The sequence below is a fragment of the Loxodonta africana genome, chromosome 3, assembly GCF_030014295.1.
Source record: "Loxodonta africana isolate mLoxAfr1 chromosome 3, mLoxAfr1.hap2, whole genome shotgun sequence".
Classification (NCBI taxonomy): Eukaryota; Metazoa; Chordata; class Mammalia; order Proboscidea; family Elephantidae; genus Loxodonta; species Loxodonta africana.
Window position 1 is genome coordinate 23,841,366 of NC_087344.1, and position 20,080 is coordinate 23,861,445.

General features: G+C 48.6%; 1 protein-coding gene and 1 long non-coding RNA gene across 9 annotated transcripts; both read right to left on the reverse strand.

Annotated features, from left to right (window-relative positions):
• Positions 1 to 369: 369 nt before the first annotated feature.
• On the reverse strand, positions 370 to 10,348 carry LOC135230659 (uncharacterized). 6 transcript variants are annotated; one of them, XR_010321228.1, is made up of 4 exons: positions 10,057 to 10,348; positions 6,292 to 9,175; positions 2,904 to 3,065; positions 370 to 1,787 (listed from the first exon to the last, which is right to left on the reverse strand). It is a non-coding gene; the product is annotated as an uncharacterized LOC135230659 (long non-coding RNA). The 6 variants fall into 6 exon arrangements; XR_010321226.1 differs by adding an exon at positions 3,373 to 3,536 and having other exon boundaries at positions 6,292 to 10,348; XR_010321225.1 differs by adding an exon at positions 3,373 to 3,536 and having other exon boundaries at positions 2,904 to 3,068; positions 6,292 to 10,348.
• Positions 10,349 to 12,207: 1,859 nt separating this feature from the next.
• KEAP1 (kelch like ECH associated protein 1) lies at positions 12,208 to 20,035 on the reverse strand. Of its 3 annotated transcripts, none has more exons than XM_064280644.1 (6): positions 20,012 to 20,035; positions 17,310 to 17,995; positions 14,911 to 15,596; positions 13,535 to 13,740; positions 13,100 to 13,276; positions 12,208 to 12,955 (listed from the first exon to the last, which is right to left on the reverse strand). In XM_064280644.1, the coding sequence occupies exons 2-6, from the start codon at positions 17,946 to 17,948 to the stop codon at positions 12,789 to 12,791; spliced, it is 1,875 nt and encodes a 624-aa protein (XP_064136714.1). In that variant the 5' UTR covers positions 17,949 to 17,995; positions 20,012 to 20,035; the 3' UTR covers positions 12,208 to 12,788. The 3 variants fall into 3 exon arrangements, with proteins under 3 accessions (XP_064136714.1, XP_003413141.2, XP_010591659.2); XM_003413093.4 differs by lacking the exon at positions 20,012 to 20,035 and adding an exon at positions 19,455 to 19,520; XM_010593357.3 differs by lacking the exon at positions 20,012 to 20,035 and adding an exon at positions 19,014 to 19,329.
• Positions 20,036 to 20,080: the final 45 nt, after the last annotated feature.

A 20,080-nucleotide genomic window follows, 5' to 3' on the forward strand; every position in this document is an offset into this window, starting at 1 on the left:
TGTTCCTGCCCCTGAGTAAGATATTAAATCAGAATAGCTCTGAATCTCTTAAAGTAGGGCTTAAAGTGATTCTTCTGGCAGCCCATGGTATATTCAGTATTTTTTGCCAACAGCAGAATTCAAAGGCATCAATTCTTCTTCAGTTGTCCTTACTAATTGTCCAGCCTTTTGCATGCACATGAGGTGATTGAAAATGTCATGGCTTGAGTCCTCAAAGTGGTATCTTTGCTTCTTAACACTTTAAAGAGGTCTTTTGCAGCAGATTTGCCCAGTACAATGACATCATTTGATTTCTTGACTGCAGTGGTGTTGATTGTGGATCCAAGTAAAATGAAATCCTTGACAGCTTCAATATTTTCTCCGCTTACCATGATATTATTGGTCCAGTTGTGAGGATTTTTTTCTTTGTGTTGAGGTGTAATCCCATACTGAAGGCTATAGTCTTCGATCTTCATCAGTGTTTCCAGTCCTCTTCACTTTTAGCGAGGTTGTGACATCTGCATATTGCAGGTTGTTAATAAGTCTTCCTCCAATCCTGATGCCACATTCTTCTTCATATAGTACAGCCAGAATGTTCCTTAAAAGCAAGGATGGCAAGACTTCGTCTCACTTACTTTACACATGTTATCAGAAGAGACCGGCTCCTGGAGAGCATCAAGCTTGGTAAAGTAGAGGGTCAGCGAAAAAGAGGAAGGCCCTCAAGGAGATTGGACTGACACAGTGGCTGTAACCATGGGCTCAAACACAGCAATGATTGTGAGGATGGCACAGGACTGAGCAGTGTTTTGTTCTGTTGTACATAGGGATCACTATGAATTGGAACTGACTCAACAATACCTACAACAACAAAGCGATTCCATCTTTTTTAAAAAGCTTGCCTTAATTTGTGGGTGTATATATATATATACACACACACACAGAGTGATTAACCAGAAACCAGATAAAGCTGACCAAGTTTAAATGGGGAAAAAAAAGAACAGAAGCAAAGTCTCGTAAAAGGAATAAAAGGTTATTTTTCTTATTTTTAAGGTGTTTTCCCTTGGCAGGGGCAATGGAGAAGTAATTGTAAATTTCAAGTTAAACTAGGATTGAAAAAAAAAAAAAATCCACCAGTTAACTATAAACCTTTGTAATTTTTATATATACTGCATTAAAGCAGACAAATCTTTGATGGCTTCATTCCATCAGCCAGTATTTATTTAAGAGCTATTATAGTGTATGCTAAGGAGCCTTGGTGGCACCATGGTTAAGCACTCGGCTGGTTACCAAAAGTTGGCAGTTGGAACCCACCCAGCCACTCTGTGGGAAAAAAGACCTGGCAATCTGCTCCCATAAAGGTTACAGCCTAGGAAGCCCTATGGGGCAGTTCTACTCTGTCACATTGGGCCACTGTGAGTCAGAATCGACTCAACAGCACCTAACAAGAACAACATGGTATATGCTGGTGGTAAACAAAACAGATGTAGCGTCTGCTGTCATGGAGCTTACACATTAGCTGGGGAGTTGTCTTAGTCATCTAGTGCTGCTATAACAGAAATACCAAAAGTGGATGGCTTTAATAAATGGAAGTTTATTCTTTCAGTCTAGTAGGCTAGAAGTCCAAATTCAGGGTGTCAGCTCCAGGGGAAGGCTTTCTCTGTTGGCTCTGGAGGAAGGTCCTTGTCATCAACCTTCCCCTGGACTAGGAGCTTCTCCGTGCAGGAATCCCAAGTCCAAAGGAAGAGCTCTGCTCCTGGAGCTGCTTTCTCGGTGACATGAGGTCCCCCTGTCTCTCTGCTGGCTTCTTTCTTTCAAAATTCAAAACAGGTTGGCTCAAAACACAATCCAATCTTGTAGATTGAGTCCTACTTCATTAACATAACTGCCACGTATCCCACCTCATTAACATCATAGAGGTAGGATTTACAACACATAGAAAAATCACATCAGATGACAAAATGGTGAACAGTCACACAATACTGGGAGTCATGGCCTAGCCAAGTTGCTAGACATATAGTTGGAGGACAAAATTCAATCCCTGACAGGAGTCAAACATTAAACAGTTACACCTACAAACATATGTACAAGATGGTAAGTGCTAGGAAGAATAATGAGGGGGTACCTAACTTAGGCTGGGAGGGGGTGCCTGGATCAGGAAAGGCTCTCTGAAGAAGTGCTATGTAAATGAGAACCTAAAGGATGTGTAAGGATTCTCCAAGAATTGGGGGAAAGGCACATGAATTTTACAGCAGCATTATACGTAATGGCCAAGATGGGAAACAACCCAAATGTCCATCAACAGGGAAACAGATAAACAAACTGGGACTTCCGTACTATGGAATACCACTCATCAATAAAAATGAATGAACTGTTGATACAGGCAACAACATGGATGAGTCTCAAAATCACTATGTTGAGTGAAAAAAGCCAGACCAAAAAAAGTCCATATTGTATGATTTCCTTTATATAAAACTCTAGAAAATGCGAATTAATCTATAGTGAAAGAAAACAGATCAATGGTTTCATGGAGATGAGGGCTGGGGAGAAACAGAAGGGAGAGAACACAAAGGGACATGAGAAAATTCCTTAGGGGTGAGGTGTTTGCTATCTTGATTGTAGTGATGGTTTGATGGGTATATGCATATGTCAAAACATATCAAATTGTACACTTTAAATATGTGCAATTTATTGTATGTCAGTTATACCTCAATAAATGTTATTTTAAGCAAAAGAGCTGGGGGGTAAATTCTAGACATAGAGGTCAAAAAGAATCTAATATTTTAGAGGAACTGAGAGATGGTCAGGGAGGGTGAAGTGTTGTGAGTCAGGGGAAGACATAGGCTAGAGATGAAAGAAGGCCCCCAGACAATATCTGAGGCTTGAGAAAAAAAACAAAAACCAATTCCTTGACTAATGTTATTTACCTTTCCTGACCCTGAAGCTGAGAGCAAGTGAAGGCGAAGAGGCCAGTGATGTCCGCCTCAGAATGCTCAGTTTCAAATTTCCCACCAAAGTTGTTCAGATCAGCTGATTAAATTCCAGAGGATCCTGGGATATGTCATCTGAAAACAGTGTTCCTGGGTGCCCTGCTTAAAATGTGATGTAATAAAATTCAAAGTTACAACCCTGAGCAATCAAAGGGTGTGTATGAGAGGCTAGGGCTTGAAGGAGGGAGAGTCCTTTAAAGAGGGGAGCTACCTGATGCATTTGAAGTCTTATTTGATGTATAAAAAATACAATTTGCGGGGAAAGCAATTAGGAGTATGTCGCAAGGTGTATATAAATTTTTGTATGAGAGACTGCCTTGATTCGTAAACTTTCACTTAAAAAACATTTTTTTTAAAGCACAATGAAAATTAAAAATATATATATATATATATATAATTTGCTCACGATTTTTGAAGAAGTTCAGGGCATTCTACACCCTGGGGCTCTTCCAGTCCTGTTCCTTTTCTAACTTTCTTCTCTGGAAATAGTTCCTGTTTTCACCCAGGGGCCCACAAGAGGGTGCTCCACTCCTTCTAGACCTCACGTTCTAGGTCAGCCCTGAGAGTCATCTGAGAGTTACAAAACCATCACACAGGTGGGTTGGTGGAAGTGCCGATTTTTCACAGGTAATGAGAGCCAGTGAGGAATTTTAAACAAGGCAACACACAAGTCCTCTGCTTTCATTAAATGTTATCATTATCATTCCAACTTTAATCATATCCCGTATCTGTTGTTGTTGAGTTGATTCTGACTCATAGCAACCCCATAGGACAGAGTAGAACTGCCCCACGGGGTTTCCAAGGCTGTAATCTTTACAGAAGTGGACTGCCACATCTTACTCCTGCGGAGAGACTGATGGGTTCAAACCGCAGAACTTTCGGTTACCAGCTGAGGGCTTGACCACTGAACCACTGGGGCTCTGGATCTGGTTCTAACTTTAACAACCTTGATAATTCAGATAATATTAGCATTTCAAGTTTCCAGTACTTACTCATTTCCTACTGAATAATCCTAACATTTATTGTATTTTTACTGAGCGCCAGGTGCGAGGTTCTGTTGCTGTCCCCATTTTATAGATGAGGAAATTGAGGCACAATGAGGATTTGCTCATATTTACACACCAAGTATCAGAGAAGGGTCTCAAATCTAAACTCTTAACCATTTTAATGTCTGTACTCAAGGGTATTTTTTTTCTTTTCTTAAATTCTATCTTCTGCAGCATATAATTCTACTAATATTTATGCTTTAAAACCAGAATACACTTCCAAGGGAGAAGATATTCACTTAACTGAAGTCACGTTCTATTGCACAAAGCAAGGTACACCTGCATCCTGAACCACAGTGCCCTTCACAGAGCTGAAAATTATCTTAGACATTGTCCGCTTAACTAAGAGAGGGAAGTTACTTGCTTATGGTCACCATGAGTCCACCCTCTCTTTCACCTTCACCTTCGGTATCTCTTTCTATACTGGAATTTCCTCTCAGTTTATAAATATTCTCAATCTTCTGAATCTTAAAAGGTAAACCTCAAACCCTTCCTAAACCCTTCTTTCCCCTCTATCTTTCTCTGCTAGTTTTCAGTCAAATATCTCAAAAGAGAAGTTCCTCCCTCAGCTTCCTTCACTGACTCAGTGTCTCTTCTGCAGCAGCGTCTGTTCCAAGGAGTCACTCAACAAATACTTACTGAAAGAGTCTATTGCTTTATCCTCAGGATTCTACTGAAATGGTTCTAAATAAGGTTAATTGCCAATGTCAAACCCAGTAGGAGTTTGAAAGTATTTTCCTGTGCCTCTTTGCACTTGACAATGTTGCTCTTCCAAACTTTTGGTGTCCCACTTTTTCCCCTCTTGGCTTCTATGACACTATTCTTGTGGTTGTTGTTAGGTGCCATCAAGTGGGTTCTGACTCATAACGACCCTATGTACAACAGAACGAAACACTGTCTAGTCCTGTGCCATCCTCACAATTATTGTTATGCTCGAGCCCATTGTTGCAGCCACTGTGTCAATCCATTTTGTTAAGGGTCTTCCTCTTTTTTGGTGACCCTCTACTTTACCAAGCATGATGTCCTTCTCCAGGGACTTGTCCCTCCTGATAACACGTCCAAAGTATGTGAAATGAAGTCTGGCCATCCTTGCTTCTAAGGAGCGTTCTGGTCGTACTCCTTCCAGGACAGATTTGTTTGTTCTTTTGCCAACCCATGGTATATTCAGTATTCTTCCCCAATGCTATAATTCAAAAGTGTCAGTTTTTCTTCAGTCTTCCTTATCCTTGTCCAGCTTTCACATGCATGTGAGGTGATTGAAAACACCATGGCTTGGGTCAGGCGCACCTTAGTCTTCAAGTGACATCTTTGCTTTTTAATATTTTAAAGAGGTCTTTTGCAGCAGATTTGCCCAATGCGACGCGTCTTTTGATTTCTTGACTGCTGCTTCCATGGGTGTTGACTGGGGATCCAAGTAACATGAAATCCTTGACAACTTCAATCTTTTCTCTGTTTATCATGATGTTGCTTATTGGATCCAGTTGTGAGGATTTTTTTTTTTTCTTTATGTTGAGGTGTAGTCCATACTGAAGGCTGTGGTCTTTGATCTTCATCAATACGTGCTTCAGGTCCTCTTTACTTTCAGCAAGCAAGTTCGTGCCATCTGCATAACACAGGTTAATACACTAGTCTTGGTTTTCCTCATAATCTTCTGCAGCTTTTATGTTGTCAGTGAGGCTGTCTTATTTCTATCTACTCCTTTAACGTTTCTCAGATTTTGCCTTTTACCCATTGTTCTTATTCTATACCAGTGTGTCTCTAGGTGTGGCCCCTGGACCAGAAGCATCAGCATCATCTGAGAACTTGTTAGAAACGCAATTTCTTGGGGCCTACCTACTGAATAAGGAGCCCTGATGGTGCAGGGGTTAAACGACTTGGCTACTAACCGAAAGGGTGGTGGTTTGAACCTACCAGCCACTCTGTGGGAGAAAGATATGGCAGTCTGCTTCTGTAAAGATTTACAGCCCTGGAAACCCTGTGGGGCAGTTTTACTCTGCCCAATAGGGTCACTATGAGTCAGAACTGATGGCAATGGGTGAGGTACCTACTGAATGCTACCACCTGGCTGTCAGTTTGCCATACTGTGGTGACCTGCATGTTGCTGTAATGCTGGGAGCTATACCACTGGTATTTCAAATACCAGCAGAATTATCCACGGTGGGCAGGTTTCAGCAGCGCTTTCAGACTAAGATAGACTAGAAAGAAAGCCCTGGCCATCTACTTCCAAAAATAAGCCGATGAAAACCTTATGAATCACAACAGAACATTAATCTACTTGCTTGCTTTGGACATGTCATCAAAAGGGATCCATCGCTGAGAGGGATATCATGGTTGATGAAGTAGAGGCCCGGTGAGGGTGAAGGAGACCCTTGGTGAGATAGATTGACACATTAGTCGCAACGATGGACTTGAACGTGACAGTGCCCATGAGGATGACACAGGACCAGGAAATGTTTTGTTCTGTTGTACATACGGTCACCAGGAGTTGGAGTCGACTCAAAGGCAGCAATCTATCCACTGAATGAGAGACTCTGCAAAATTCAACAGCCATTTATGATTTAAAAACAAACAGCCAAATAGGATTAGAAGGGAACTTCCTGAACCTGATAAAGTTTCCAGCAAAACTTGTGACATAGATTACAGAAAGTCTTCTGGCAAACATGAGATTTAATGGTGGCGCATTAGAAATGGTCATCACTCTTACCACTGATAACCAACATGGTACACGAGGCCCTAGTTAATGCTGTAAGCCAAGGGAAGAAAGATAAACGAATGACTGGAAAGCATGAGATTACGCTGTCATCATCTGCAGGTGATATGACCATCTTGGAAAACATCTAAACTAGTAGAGCTAATCAAGAGAATTCACCAACTAGGCCAGTGGATGATCAGCATACCTGTATCAACAGCTTTCCCATATACCAGCAGTATCAATTTCAAAAGGGCAAGGAGTAAAGGTCCTACTGCCCATGGCAACAAAACCATAAAGTTCTGGTGAATAAACTCACGTGCACGCTCTTTGTGGGGAAGTTATAAAGCTTTCCTGAGGACATCGAAGAACCAAAAGATCAAACCAAACCCATTGCCACTTTCCATCTGATATTAAGACATCTTATAAAACTGTAGTAATTAAAACCATGAAATGGGTACAAAAATGGACAGTCGGATCAATAAACAGAATAGAAGGTCCGTGAAACAGGCTAGAGAGTCCTGTGCATATATGCGAATTTGGCATATGATAAAAAACCACCAAACCAAACCCATTGCCGCGAGTTGATTCCGACTCATAGTGACCCTATAGGACAGAGTAGAACTGCCCCACAGAGTTTCCAAGGAGCGCCTGGTGGATTTGAACTGCCAAACTTTTGGTTAGCAGGCATAGCTCTTAACCACTATGCTACCAGGGTTTCCCTGGTATACGATAGGGACGGCATATCAAAACTATGGGTAAAAAATGAACTATTCCTTAAGAAACAGGTTAAAAAATAAAATGGATGATATTGCTAAGCAAAAGAAGCCAGTCTGGAAAGGCTATATAGTGCATGATTCCAACCCTATGACATTCTGGAAAAGGAAAAACTGTAGAGACAGTGAAAAGATCAGTGGTTGCCAGGGTTCAGGGGGAGGAGAGGAGGTGGGTACAGGGCATTTTTAGGGCAGTGGAACTATTCTGTATGCTACTGTGATGGTGGGTACATGACAGCATGCATTTGTCAAAGCCCATAGAACCGTACAACAGAGTGAACCCTCATGTAACCTATGGCCTTTAATATAATCACGTGTCAATACTGGTTCATCATTTGTAACAAAGGTACTACACTAATGCAAGATGTTAATAACAGGAGAAACCGTGCTGAACCAGAGGATCCAGGAACTCTCTGTACTTCCTATACAATTTTTCGAGAGCTCTGCAAGTGCTCTAAAAAATAAAGACTATTATATTAAAAAAAATAAATGAGGCCCATTAACATTTAAAATAAATAAATAAGTGGCTGGGCAGCCATCCATATGAAAATAAATTAAAATCCCTACTTCGTACCACACAAAACAAATTCCAGATGGATTTAGTAAGAGTGTTAAAGCAAAACTTAAACATATTTGAGGAAAACATATGTATTTTTAAATTTGCTGATGACTCTACTCATTCGTATTCTTAGTTCTAACCAACGAAAACTGACTCTGGCTAACTTAGGCAGAAATGGCATTAATTTGTGGGCAGGAGACCCAGTAATGTAGCCAGTGGATGGCAAGGCTAAAGAACCAACATAGCAAAAACCAAAAGGTCCCCCTCAATAGGACACAAAAGCAAAGAAACATCAAGAAAAAGCAGGTGAAACTAGACCACCTAAATTTATAAAGAAATCCTAGAAAACGACAGGAAAATAATTGGTTACCACTACTTTGAAGGCGATTTGGCAGCATCTCATCTGATTTTTTTTTTTTAAATCAAGCTCAAACTGTGCCGACTCTGTGATATAGTAAGGCTCACCTCTTAGTAGCTACGTGGAGAAACACTCACACTTGTGCCTAAGGAGGTGTGGCTGAGAGGGGGTGCTGCCACCTTATCTGTAATTCTGAGACCTTGGAAATAACCTAGACATTCATCAGGAGTGGAAGAGAGAAAACGGAACGTCGAGTAGCTGGTAAAAAGATGTGACTGCACAGATAGGTCTCAAAATCTCATTGAAAGGACAAAAGCAACTTGCAGAATAAGCTTCATATTGTGTCATTTCCATAAGAAAACATGTAGAACATGACTGCAAATTATTTTCTTAAGATTTGAAGAGGGCCGGAATGGAGAGATAGTAAGATTTCAGCTTTATCTGGACTTTTTTTTTTTTTAAAGGTAATATTTATACGTTTAAAAATTAAAGAGAAAAGAGCACGTCCCATAAGGCCCTGCATGGTCTGCCCTCTGACTACCTTTGTTCAACCTTGTTTCACACCACGTGCCTCTTCCCTCTGAGCTTCAGCTGGGCTTGCTGCCCAGCACCACAGGGACTTTACACATGATGCTGCCTCCATCCAGAACTTTGCCCCTTCTCGCACCTGGTTGACACCACTTACCGGTTCCTCTGGCTCTCAGTCTCAAAGTCGTTTCCTTAAGAAAGCTTTCACAGGGCCTCTGGCCCAGGTCGAGCTCCCATGCTCCAGAGAGCTTACCTGTGATTGCAATTACACGATTCATGTGGTTAGTAATTTCTGCTCCATGAGTGAGTGATAGCATCACATTTGCTGCTCATTGTGTCTGATCACCCACTCCACGCCTAGCATATGGCAGCACCCAGGAACTATTTGTTGGAAGCCTTGAAAACCAAGGGCTAGCAAACCTGACTCTGTGCACTTTGCTAAAGCCAGCGAGTGTATCTTGGGGCCTCAAACTCATCACACCTAAAACTGAACTCATTGTCACTTCCCTTCTAACTGCCACCTCCTGCAAGGTTCTCTACTGTTGGCTGTTCAAGCCTGAAACCCAGGCATTTCTCGATTCTCCACTCTACATATCCAACCAGTCTCTTAGCCTGTAGATTCTTCTCCTTTCCATTCTCACAGCCACCTGCCTAATCCACACCGCCATCATCTCTCCCTTGGACTACTACAAGAGCTGTTTATCTATCTAGCCTTCCCTGCTCCATTTTTGTCCCTGACCAGCCATTCTCCACCTAGCTTCCAGAGCCACTGACTTCCAAGTGTGCTGTAACCGGGTGACACAGTGCATCTGTCACTCAACGTGTTTGTAGCTATTGTCTCAACTGTTGACTTACCTGTCGAGGGCCTAACTGTCCTGATTTGTCCAGGGCTGAGGGGTTCCTGGGACACAGGCCTTTCAGTACTCAAACTGAGAGAGTCCTAGGCAAACTGGGACAAATTGGCCAGCCTACTTCCCTCCCTGCTGGGCAGGGATCATGTGGGTCTTATTCACCACCACAGCCCCAGTGCCTAGCAGAGCAAGGACTCAAAAAAAAAAAAAGCTTTCTGTGTTGTTATTTTTATTTCATGGTGTTAGAAAGTGAGTATAAGTACAGTGATGGTGTGGCACTCACCTTTATGGGTCCAGCAGCTCACACAGGGCCCAGCACCCCACAGGTCTCCAAGTACCAATCTGCAGCTAAGGAGCTGTTCACCTGACTGGTCTTATCTACACTGCTAACCTGACCTCCAGACAGGGCTTCAAGCCCTCTGAAAGGAAACCCCACACTGGTACAGGCTGCAAGGCTTCCAGCAACTGCTTGTGTGCAAATCCCCTCTACTTTCTACTTGATTAGATCATGGTCTCTAGAACTTTCACCGCTATACATGCTGACTCCACAAAACCAAACCCACTGCCGTTGAGTTCTTTCTTGAGTTCTTTCTAACTCATACCTACTCCATACGATAGAGTAGAACTGTCCCATAGGTTTTCCTAGGCTGTCATCTTTAGGGAAGTAGACTGCCACATCTTTCTCCCGCAGAACTGCTAGTGGGTTCGAACCACTGACTTTTGGATAGCAGCTGAGCGCTTAGTCACTGTGCCACCAGAGCTCCGTCACTGACTCCGCAAGCCCTCTTTAATGCTCCTTCTCTCAAATGGAGCAGCAGTAGGTAGCCGGCTATGGGTAACAATGGCTGCTTTGGTCTCAGGTTCCAAAGGTCACATGTGAACTCTACCACTTACAGGCTGTGTGACCTTGGGCTTGTTGCTTCTCTGATCCCCTGCTTCTCTATCTGTAAAGGAAAAGAGTTCATGTCTGTACTTTCTAGCTCACAGCGCTACTGTGAGGGTCAAAAACATGTGTAGAAAACCAAAAAACACCAAACCCGTGGCCATTGAGTTGATTCCAACCCATATGGACCCTACGGGACAGAACAGAACTGCCCCATAGGGTTTTCGAGGAGCGGCTGGTGGATTAGAACTGCTGGCCTTTTGGTTAGCAGCGAATCTCTCAACCACTGCACCACCAGGGCTCCAATATGTGTAGAAGCACTTTGTAAATGCTAAAAGGCTTTCCGGATATTATGCTTATAATTTCCAGTCTTTCCCCAACTGTACAATGCAGCCAACACAGATTTATTTTCTTTTTCCATAGAAACCTTATGATAAGGGCCAGAGAACTCCTGGGGGCAATAAGGAGCCCTGACTCTTCCAGAACTGAGTAAGACTGCAGAGAGGGGAGGTACCAGGTTTCTCCTAGGGCTCTTATGGAAGGGATCAATGTTTCCTCTGTAAGCTATTGGAAAAACCTGTGAAGTCCCCAAGGGTTAGCACCCTATTTTGTCTACCTTTTATCCTCCGCCAGCATGTGCAAAGCTGACTGGCAGAAGATCTGGGCCACATACTGCCTTTGTACAAATTGTTCAGAACGGACCAGCATCTGAACCCCTTGCCTAAAGTAATTCCCAAACGGCTTCATCTCTTGGGAGCTCCTTTGTCCTTTTAATACCCGAGCATCTAAATAAAACAAAGGTTCAGTCTGCCTTACTGCAGCACATGAAAAAATGTCTGGGTAGATTTTCATTAAATTGGAAAGGCATGCTGGGATTGGTCAGCCTTAAAATATAAACTGTATGGTGGATAAGAAATTAATCTTATACCTGGTGATCTGCCTCCAAGAGGTCATAGCCACGAAAACCCTATGGAGCGCAGTTCTACTCTGACACACCTGAGGCCGCCATGAGTTAGGAACGACTGGACAGCGACTGAAAACCAATAACATTTGTTAATTCCTTAAGGAATTTAACACGCATGTTATCAGACCAAGGAGCCCTGGTGGTGTAGTGGTTAAGTGCTCAGCTGCTGACCAAAAGGTCAGCAGCTCAAATCCACCAGCCACTCCACAGGAGAAAGACCTGGCAGCCTGCTCTTGTAAAGACTACAGTCTAGGAAACCCTATGGGGCCATTCTACTCGCTTCTATATAGGGCTGCTATGAATTAGAATCGACTCAAAGGCAATGGGTTTGGTTTTGGGTTATTATCAGCCCCTGCTGATTTAAAAAAGAAATGAACCTTGGGGTCCTAGGAGATATGTCAAGGTGTTAGGTCACTGCCTTCTAAAACATCAGCACCTGAGACAATGTGAGTCCTGTGTGGCTGCCTGTGGGGAGAGATGCCCTACATATCAAGGCGAGATGACCAGAGATAACAAACTGGCTTCAAATATAAGCCTGAAATCAAAGACTCAGTGCATTTCAAGAGAAGAGCCCTTTCTATCAGCGGTTTAAGGCCTCCAGCTGAGAGCCAGGTGGAAGACACTAGTTAGTCTGTTCTTTATTTTCATTGGAAAGTTACAGGGTTACTTATCAACAAAATGACTGTCCAGGGCAGAGATATCCAGTGGTTTCTATGTACAGGCCCATCCCTGGGGTCCACACCTCCACAGGGGCCTCAACCTCTGAGGCCTCACTCGGCCCCTTCCCAGGCCTCTAGGAACCAATCACAACATCACTGGGAACAAAAACCAGCCTGACCTTGGCACCTGCTTTCACCTCAAAGGGTGCAGCTGCTGGTGTGGGACCCAGGCCTAGTTTCTGGCCCGTGGGTTGGGGACCTCTCTGCCAGGAGCCCGCCCTTTCCACACCACCCTGGCGGCAGGCTCTCAGACATTCCCAGGACTTCTTTGACTTGGGTTCCTGCTCCAGCTTTCTTTGCTTTCAAGCTGTCGTTTTAACACTGAGGCATCTCAGCCTCCCATCCTGAAGGAGAAGGGTTTGCTCTGTTACCTTTTCTTGGGTCCTTATTTTTATACAAAAACAATACTCTCGATTGGACCATTTTTTTGCCCAGGAAATAAAAATGGCTCAGCAGGTACAGTTCTGCTGGTTGATCTGCTTCCGGCAGGGTTCCATGGTCACAGCGACGCCCACCCCGCTCCTGCCAGACGTCATGCGGGTCACCTCGCTCCAGGTGTCCGTGTCTGGGTCATAACACTCCACGCTGTCCAGAAACGTGTGACCATCATAGCCTCCTGCAGGGAGAGCAGGGGGGCATTCATCGGTCATGCCCCCTCAGGGGACCAGGAAAGAGGAAAAAGCAAGGCCCCGTAAGGCCAGCCCCAGAATAGGGGGTGAATCAGGGATCTTTGTTCCTCAACCCCTGCCCCGGGTCTCACCAAGGACATAGATCCTCCCCTGGTGCACGGTAATCCCCAGGGCACTCCGCCGATGCTTCATGGGAGCTACAAATGTCCACGCTTCTGTCTCCACGTCATAGCGCTCCACACTGTTGAGCTGGTCCTGACCGTCGTAGCCCCCCGCAGCATAGATACAATTGTGCAGGACGCAGACTCCTAAACCGCACCATGCAGAGAGGGTGACTCTGGGGCCTGGCCTGGAGGCCCCCCCAACAACCTTCCCGGGGGGTGGCAGGAGGCCCTCCCCTCTCCTGAGGAACCCTTCAGAAACAAAGGCAGGAGAGAGGGAGCTTGGGTTCTGTCAGAATGTAGCTCTCCTGTGTGTGTGAGAGGGCTCAGGCCTCACCCAGGCCGAGTTTCACCTGAGGTGGGGGCGTTCCTCAAGGATCCCCCTGCCTCACAGTCCCCACGCACCTGCCCCACTTCGGATGGTGTTCATAGGTGTGATCATTCGCCACTCGTCCCTCTCTGGGTAGTAACACTCAGCCGAATTGAGGCGGTTTGTCCCGTCAAATCCCCCAACAGCATAGAGCAGACGGTTGAGGACAGCCACTCCCACCCCGATCCTTCGAGTCAGCATGGGGGCCACCAAGTGCCACTCGTCCCGCTCTGGCTCATACCTGCAAGGGCATAATAACAGTGACAAGGGTGACAACAGCAAGCACACCTGGCCCTCCTGAAGCTCTTTATACACTTAAACTCTTTAATCCTCGTGACGTTCTACCTACAAGGCAGGTGTGATCAGTTTCCAGGTAAGGAAACTGAGGTTCACAGCCATTACCTGCTCAAGGTCCAACTCACAACTGTTGGACCCCAATGGCTCAATACTACCACTGCCAGGCCCCACACTGAGTGCAGCTCCCACCAAGCCCAATGGGGCAGTCAGTCCTTATTATCATCCCCCACCTCACAGATGACAAGATGAGGGCCAGAGAGGTGAAGTGGTATGCCTGGAGTCACCAAGTAAATGGCAGAGCTGGGGTCTGACCCAGCCCCCTATGACCTCAGAACTTCAACTTTAATTACCAGCTGTGGCCCAGGGCAGTACCTCTGAAAGTCTGATGCTCAGTGCTCTGGTGTAATTACTACTAGTGCCCCTGTCCTTGAAAGTGGCCTGCTTAGAGTGACTCACCACCCCATCATCCTATTCACAGACCACTTACATTAGAAGTCTCTGGGGGGCGTTTGTTTAAAATTCCTGTTCCTCAGATCTCTGGCATTCCCAGCAGTGGGCTAGGAATTTGCCCTGTTTTAACAAGCTCTCCAGGTAAGAACTGCATCCTAGGCCGTTCTTCTGGGAGAAGGAGAAGGCAGAGGACTAGGCTACACAAGAGCCAAAGTCCCAAAATGGTTGACCTCTATAAACACAGGGCTACCATGCACAGCTGTGCAGGTTGTGCACTGCACAAGGGTACTATGTCTAAGGGGGCACTTACCACATCGAAGACCTCATACATCTGCTTATTATGACAGTTTTTGGACAGATAGCAGTGAAATGTCCTGTTTCAACAAAATCCCCATATTACTACAAAATGGATGAAACCATTTTCAAATCTGCACGAAGGAGCCGTATAGGTCTGTGACGGCCCTAGAAGCAATTCACAGCCATAAACACATTGCACAAGGTCACCAATCATAAATATTCCAGAAGTTCAGCTCCCACCTTGAGGCTTCCACCCGCTGAAGGCAGGGAATGGAGACGAGCACTTGACAACAGGCAGAACCCCCAGATCCCATTTGCTTGGGGCCTATCACAGTGGGACCCCCAGAGCCCTCCCACCAGCACTCACCTCTCCACACTGTTGTGGTGGATGCAGCCGTGGGAGCCACCAACGGCATAGATGTGCCCGTCAATGACCCCGACCCCAATCCGGTTGCGTGGCACAGTCATGGGGGCGCAAGGTGACCACTGGTTAGTCATGGGGTTATAGCAGTCCAGGGCACTAGAGTCAGTATTGCCATCGGGCGAGTTGTTCCGGCCGCCCACGGCATACAACAGCCCACCCACCACACAGCCTGCCAGGCCACTACGTGGCACCTGCAGGTCTGCCAACCGGAGCCACGTGCTGTCGCTGGGGTTGTAAGCCTCCAGGTAGCTGAGTGACTGGCGGAAGTAGCCACCGGCCGTGTAGATGAGCCGGCCCACCTTGGGCGCCCGGCAGGGCATCACCTGCGTGGGCTTGTGCAGTGTGAGCTCCTGGAAGATCTTGACCAGGTAGTCCTTGCAGCGGGAGTCCGACTTCAGGATCTCACACTTCTGCAGCTGCATCTGCAGGAAGTGGGGCGTGAGCGAGTGGCAGCGCACAGCCCGCAGCAGTGCCTGCACGTAGAAGCGCCGCTGCTCGCAGTCGTACTTGACCCAGTTGATGCAGGCGTGGAAGACCTCGGACTCACAGCGCACGTTCAGATCGTCCCTGCTGATGAGCGTTACCAGCTGGCAATGGGACAGGTTGAAGAATTCCTCTTGCTTGGCCACCTGCGGAGGGCGTTAGTGTGACGGGCTGACTCTTGTGTCACTCCCCCACCCCTCGCCTCGTACGAGCAGTAGGATCTTGGACAAAGCTCTCAACTTGCCTCTGACACAGTCTCAGTTTCCTCATCTGTAAAATGGGGATTCGAATAGTATGAGGGTTACATGAGTTAACACTGCATGCCAGGCACCTAAGAGCCCTGGGTGGCACAGTTTGTGCTTGACAACTGAAAGGCTGGCAGTCCAAACTGTCTACGGGTCAGACTTGCAGTTTACAGCATGTCACGGGTGTTCAATGAATATTTGCTGACGGCCTGAAAGGCTGGGCCCTGCTCAGCACACCCCAGGGCTGGGCTGCTGTCATGCCCACGGCACCATGTCTCCACCCTTGACCTATGAGAAACCAGGAAGTCCAGAGACCCACAGAGACCTCCCTTTCCGCGGCTGTTTCCCAGTCTTGCAGATGTGTGGACTAGAAGCTCAGAAGCCCATTTCTCTTCCACAGAAGCAGTACTGTGGAAGAAAGCCCTGGCAATCTCCTTCCTTAAAGATCATAGCCAAGAAAACTCCATGGACCACTTCCACTCTGTAACACATGCGGTTGCCATGGGAAGCTGCTCAAGGCAACTGAGGTTTGCTTTATTTTTATTTAACAGGCATGTTGTCTGTGCTCAGGCAGGTAAATAAGAGAAGATACAATGTACCATGCACCTTTTTGTATCATTTGGTTTTTGAATCATAAGAACACCTTACCTACGTCTTCTTTTAATGGCAGCACATTTAAAAAAGACCCGATTGACTAAAAAGGAAAAAGTTAACAGCAACTGAATATTCTGGGGCAAAGTGAAGGCTCTGAGGAAACCCGCCTGAGTTGCAGTTTTGCCCCCACCCCCCCCGCGCCCACTTTCAAGCTGTGTGACTGCAGGCATATCTCTCAAACTCTCTGGGATGAGGATACCATTGACCCCAGCTGGTCCCAGTCATTGGAGGAGGACTTATAAGGTTTCAGGGAAGATACTGCAAAGCCAGGGATTCTCTGAGGCTTGGCGCCTTGGCCCTGCTCGCCTGCCCAGGTCTAAGGGCGGTACTTCCTCATCGGATGGCTGGGAAGAGTCAGTGATTTAAAGGACATAGAAGAGAGCCTAGCACACAACACAAATGCTTGACAAATATTATCAACGTTATTATAATTATCATCTCAGTGTACCACTGCTAGGTGTTCCCATGCAGGAACTGGGCTCATCACTGTTACTTCTCAAGATATTTTCTGTTAACTTCCTCCACTTAAAAACGAAAATGAAACCAAAAAACAACATTAAGAACAACACAGAGTGGACCAAATAAAACACGTCTACGGGTCAGGCTTGCAGTTTACAGCATGTCACGGGTGTTCAGTGAGTATTTGCTGACAGCCTGAAAGGCTGGGCCCTGCTCAGCACACCCCAGGGCTGGGCTGCTGTCATGTCCACCACACCATGTCTCCACCCTTGACCTATGAGAAACCAGGAAGCCCAGAGACCCACGGAGACTACCCTTTCCATGGCTATTTCCCAGTCTTGCAGATGTGTGGACTAGAAGCTCAGAAGCCCGTTTCTCTCCAGCTGCCTATCTTGACCCTTCACATCCCAAAAGGGACATGATGACCTCCTGTCCTCCTCTCCCTGGTCCCTCCCTGCCATTGCCCCAGCCTTGATTCCAGGCACCTTCCTCCACGCTCACCTCCCCGAAATGCATGTAGATGTACTCGCGGGCGCGCTGGTGCAGCTCAGCACAGCCGATCTGCTCAGCGAAGTTGGCAATGCCGATGGCGTTGCTGGGGTCCAGCTGCTGCACCAGGAAGTCACTGCAGGCACGGACGACGCTGTCAATCTGGTACATGACAGCACCGTTCATGACGTGGAGCACACATTTCTCGCCCATGGAGATGGAAGCCGTGTAGGCGAACTCAATGAGGCGCTCCATGACCTTGGGGTGGATGCCCTCGATGGATACCACCTCCATACCCTGCTCCCGCAGCCCGTTGGTGAACATGGCCTTAAAGACAGGGCTGGATGAGGCCAGCACCACCTTGTGGGCCATGAACTGGGCAGCTGGCGCATCCTCATACTTGACCTGCAGGGTGACGTCACAGAGCTGCTGGCTGAGCCGCAGCTCGTTCATGATCCCGAAGGCCTGTTTGGTGTGGTCCTCCAGTGTGTAGCTGAAGGTGCGGTTGCCATGCTGGGAGGGCGTCACCTCGGCCTTACACTCGGTAGAGGCATACATCACTGCGTCCCCTGCCCCCTCGGGGCACTGCGACTGCAGGGGCAGGAATCGGCTGTGGGCCCCAGCCCTGCTAGGCTTGGGTTCCAGCTGCATGAGGCTCCTGGCGATGAGGGACAACACCACCACTGGCACTCAGGGCCCTGGAGGAGGAGAGCACAGGGCTGGGGGCAGGGCCTGGGGCTGGGCCAGCACCGGCCAGGCCTCCTTTTGTAAGATAAAGCCATTCTCAGATCAGCTTTCCTTCCCAAGGGAACCAGATAGAGCGGCATTCATTCCAGCTTCCTAATTGTCCCCAGCCTTACCAGCCCAAGGGCCCATCTTAAAACCTAGGTCAGGCCATGTCCCTCCCCTGCTCAGAATCCTCTGACAACTCCCCAAGACACTAAGAATGAAACCGAACTCCTCAGAGGCCCGGTCAGCCCCTGCAGCCTCTTCCCTTTGCTCTCTCTGTCCCAGCCATCTGGAGCATGCCCTTCCTACAGCACGCCAAGATCATTCCTTTATTCACCTCACAAACACTTATTGAGTGCCTACTGTGTGCCAGGTACTGTTCTAGGCACTGGGGACACAGCAGTGGGCAAGACAGACAAAACCCCCTGCCCTCTGTGGAGCTGACATTAGGGGAGGAAAGGACCATAAATAAAATCAGTAAGGCTGGAGCGGAAACCTGGAGAATCCAGGAGGAGGAGTAAAGCTGCTGAGAGTATGGTGGGAGACAAGGAGCTGGGCTTGCATAAAGCCCAAGGTCGCAGAGGGCCAGGTCTGCGATGTGTTTTGAAAGGTTTCCACACTAGCTGGCCTGGAGGGTGGGGGGTGAATCTGCAAGGGGCGGCTAGGTTCTCCTCCTCATTGAAATGCAGTCACCACCTCCCTCATGCATTTTCATCACAGCACTTGTCAGGAACTGAAAGGATCTCCATGGCTTGTTGTTGAGGAATTGGCCATCCTTCTCACACACAGCCTCAGCGCTCCAGCAGGCCGGGGGGGCCCCTGTCTAGATCACTGCTGTGCCTTCCCCCGCCGTGCCACCCCCACGTCCTGCCCCGGGCCTGACACTGCGCAGGGCTCAGTAAACACGGGGCCGTCCGGCTGCCTGCCCACCCCACTGCGCCCTCTTCCACCCGGACCCAGGGCGCAGCTTGGCTCCCTCTCCCGTACCGACTGCCTCTCCACCTTCGGCCAATCGATCACTGGTGCCCCCTGGCCACCGGGCACTCCCCCAACGAAGCGCCCAGTGCGGACTGCGCATGCCCCGCATGGGCCGCCACCAAGACTTGGAGAAGGCAGGAAGTGACCCCGCCGCGGCCTCTCGCCTGCCAGCCCCAGAGGATGGAACGGGTCCCCCCAACGCCTCGGGGTCCCCGCGCCTCCGTGCGATCGGAGCCTCCCGCCCTGTTTTCTTTCCTCTCGGGCCAACCCAAGGGTCGTGCAGTCCAACAAAAGGATCGGACCCCGGACCCGTCTCCTGGCCGTTCCAGGCCGCGGGGAACCCCGAGGCGCCCTGGCCTGCGACGCCCCGCTCCCCGGTCCTCAGGCACGGTCGCCCGGGCGCTCGCGGCCCGCGGTGCCCGCAGCCCGGGCGCAGGTCGCCTCACTCACCCCGCCATGGCCGCGCTCGGGCTCCGCCTCCGCCGCCGGGGCCCCGGCGCCTCCATCGCCGCGCGGCGGGGGGAGGCGCGGAGCGCGCAGGTCACCATGACTAAGCAGAGCCGGGGCCCGCCGTGTCAGAATAAAAGTCCCCGAGGCCCGGGCCTCTGGCGGCGCCGCGGGAACGCGAGAGCGGCCACCTCCCGCCCCCGCCCGCGGTCGCCAAGCTGCACCGCCCCTGTGAGGCCACCACAGAGACGGCCATTACCGTGCGCGCGGCCGGGGACCGGTCCTCTGCGGGGGCCCCCACCCGCGCGGCCGGAGCCGCGAGGATTACACCCGGTAGTTCGAGGCCCGGCGTTCCCCAGCCCGCACCGGGGACCCGGTGGCCACCGCTCCCCGCCGCTGCCGCCGCGCTCATCTCGGCCTCCTCGTCGCCTCCGTAGCTCTCGCTGACGGTGGGGATGCCTGAGTCACCGCGGCGGCTCGGGGCACGGCGGTGCCACCCGCGCGCGCGCGGCCCTTCCGGGAAGCCTGAAGGGCAGCGGCCGGGCCGCGGCGGCTCCTACCTGACCTCCGCCGTCAGGGATCCGCTGGCGCCTCCGCCGTCGCAGGGCCTCCGATCCGGGGCGGCGCAG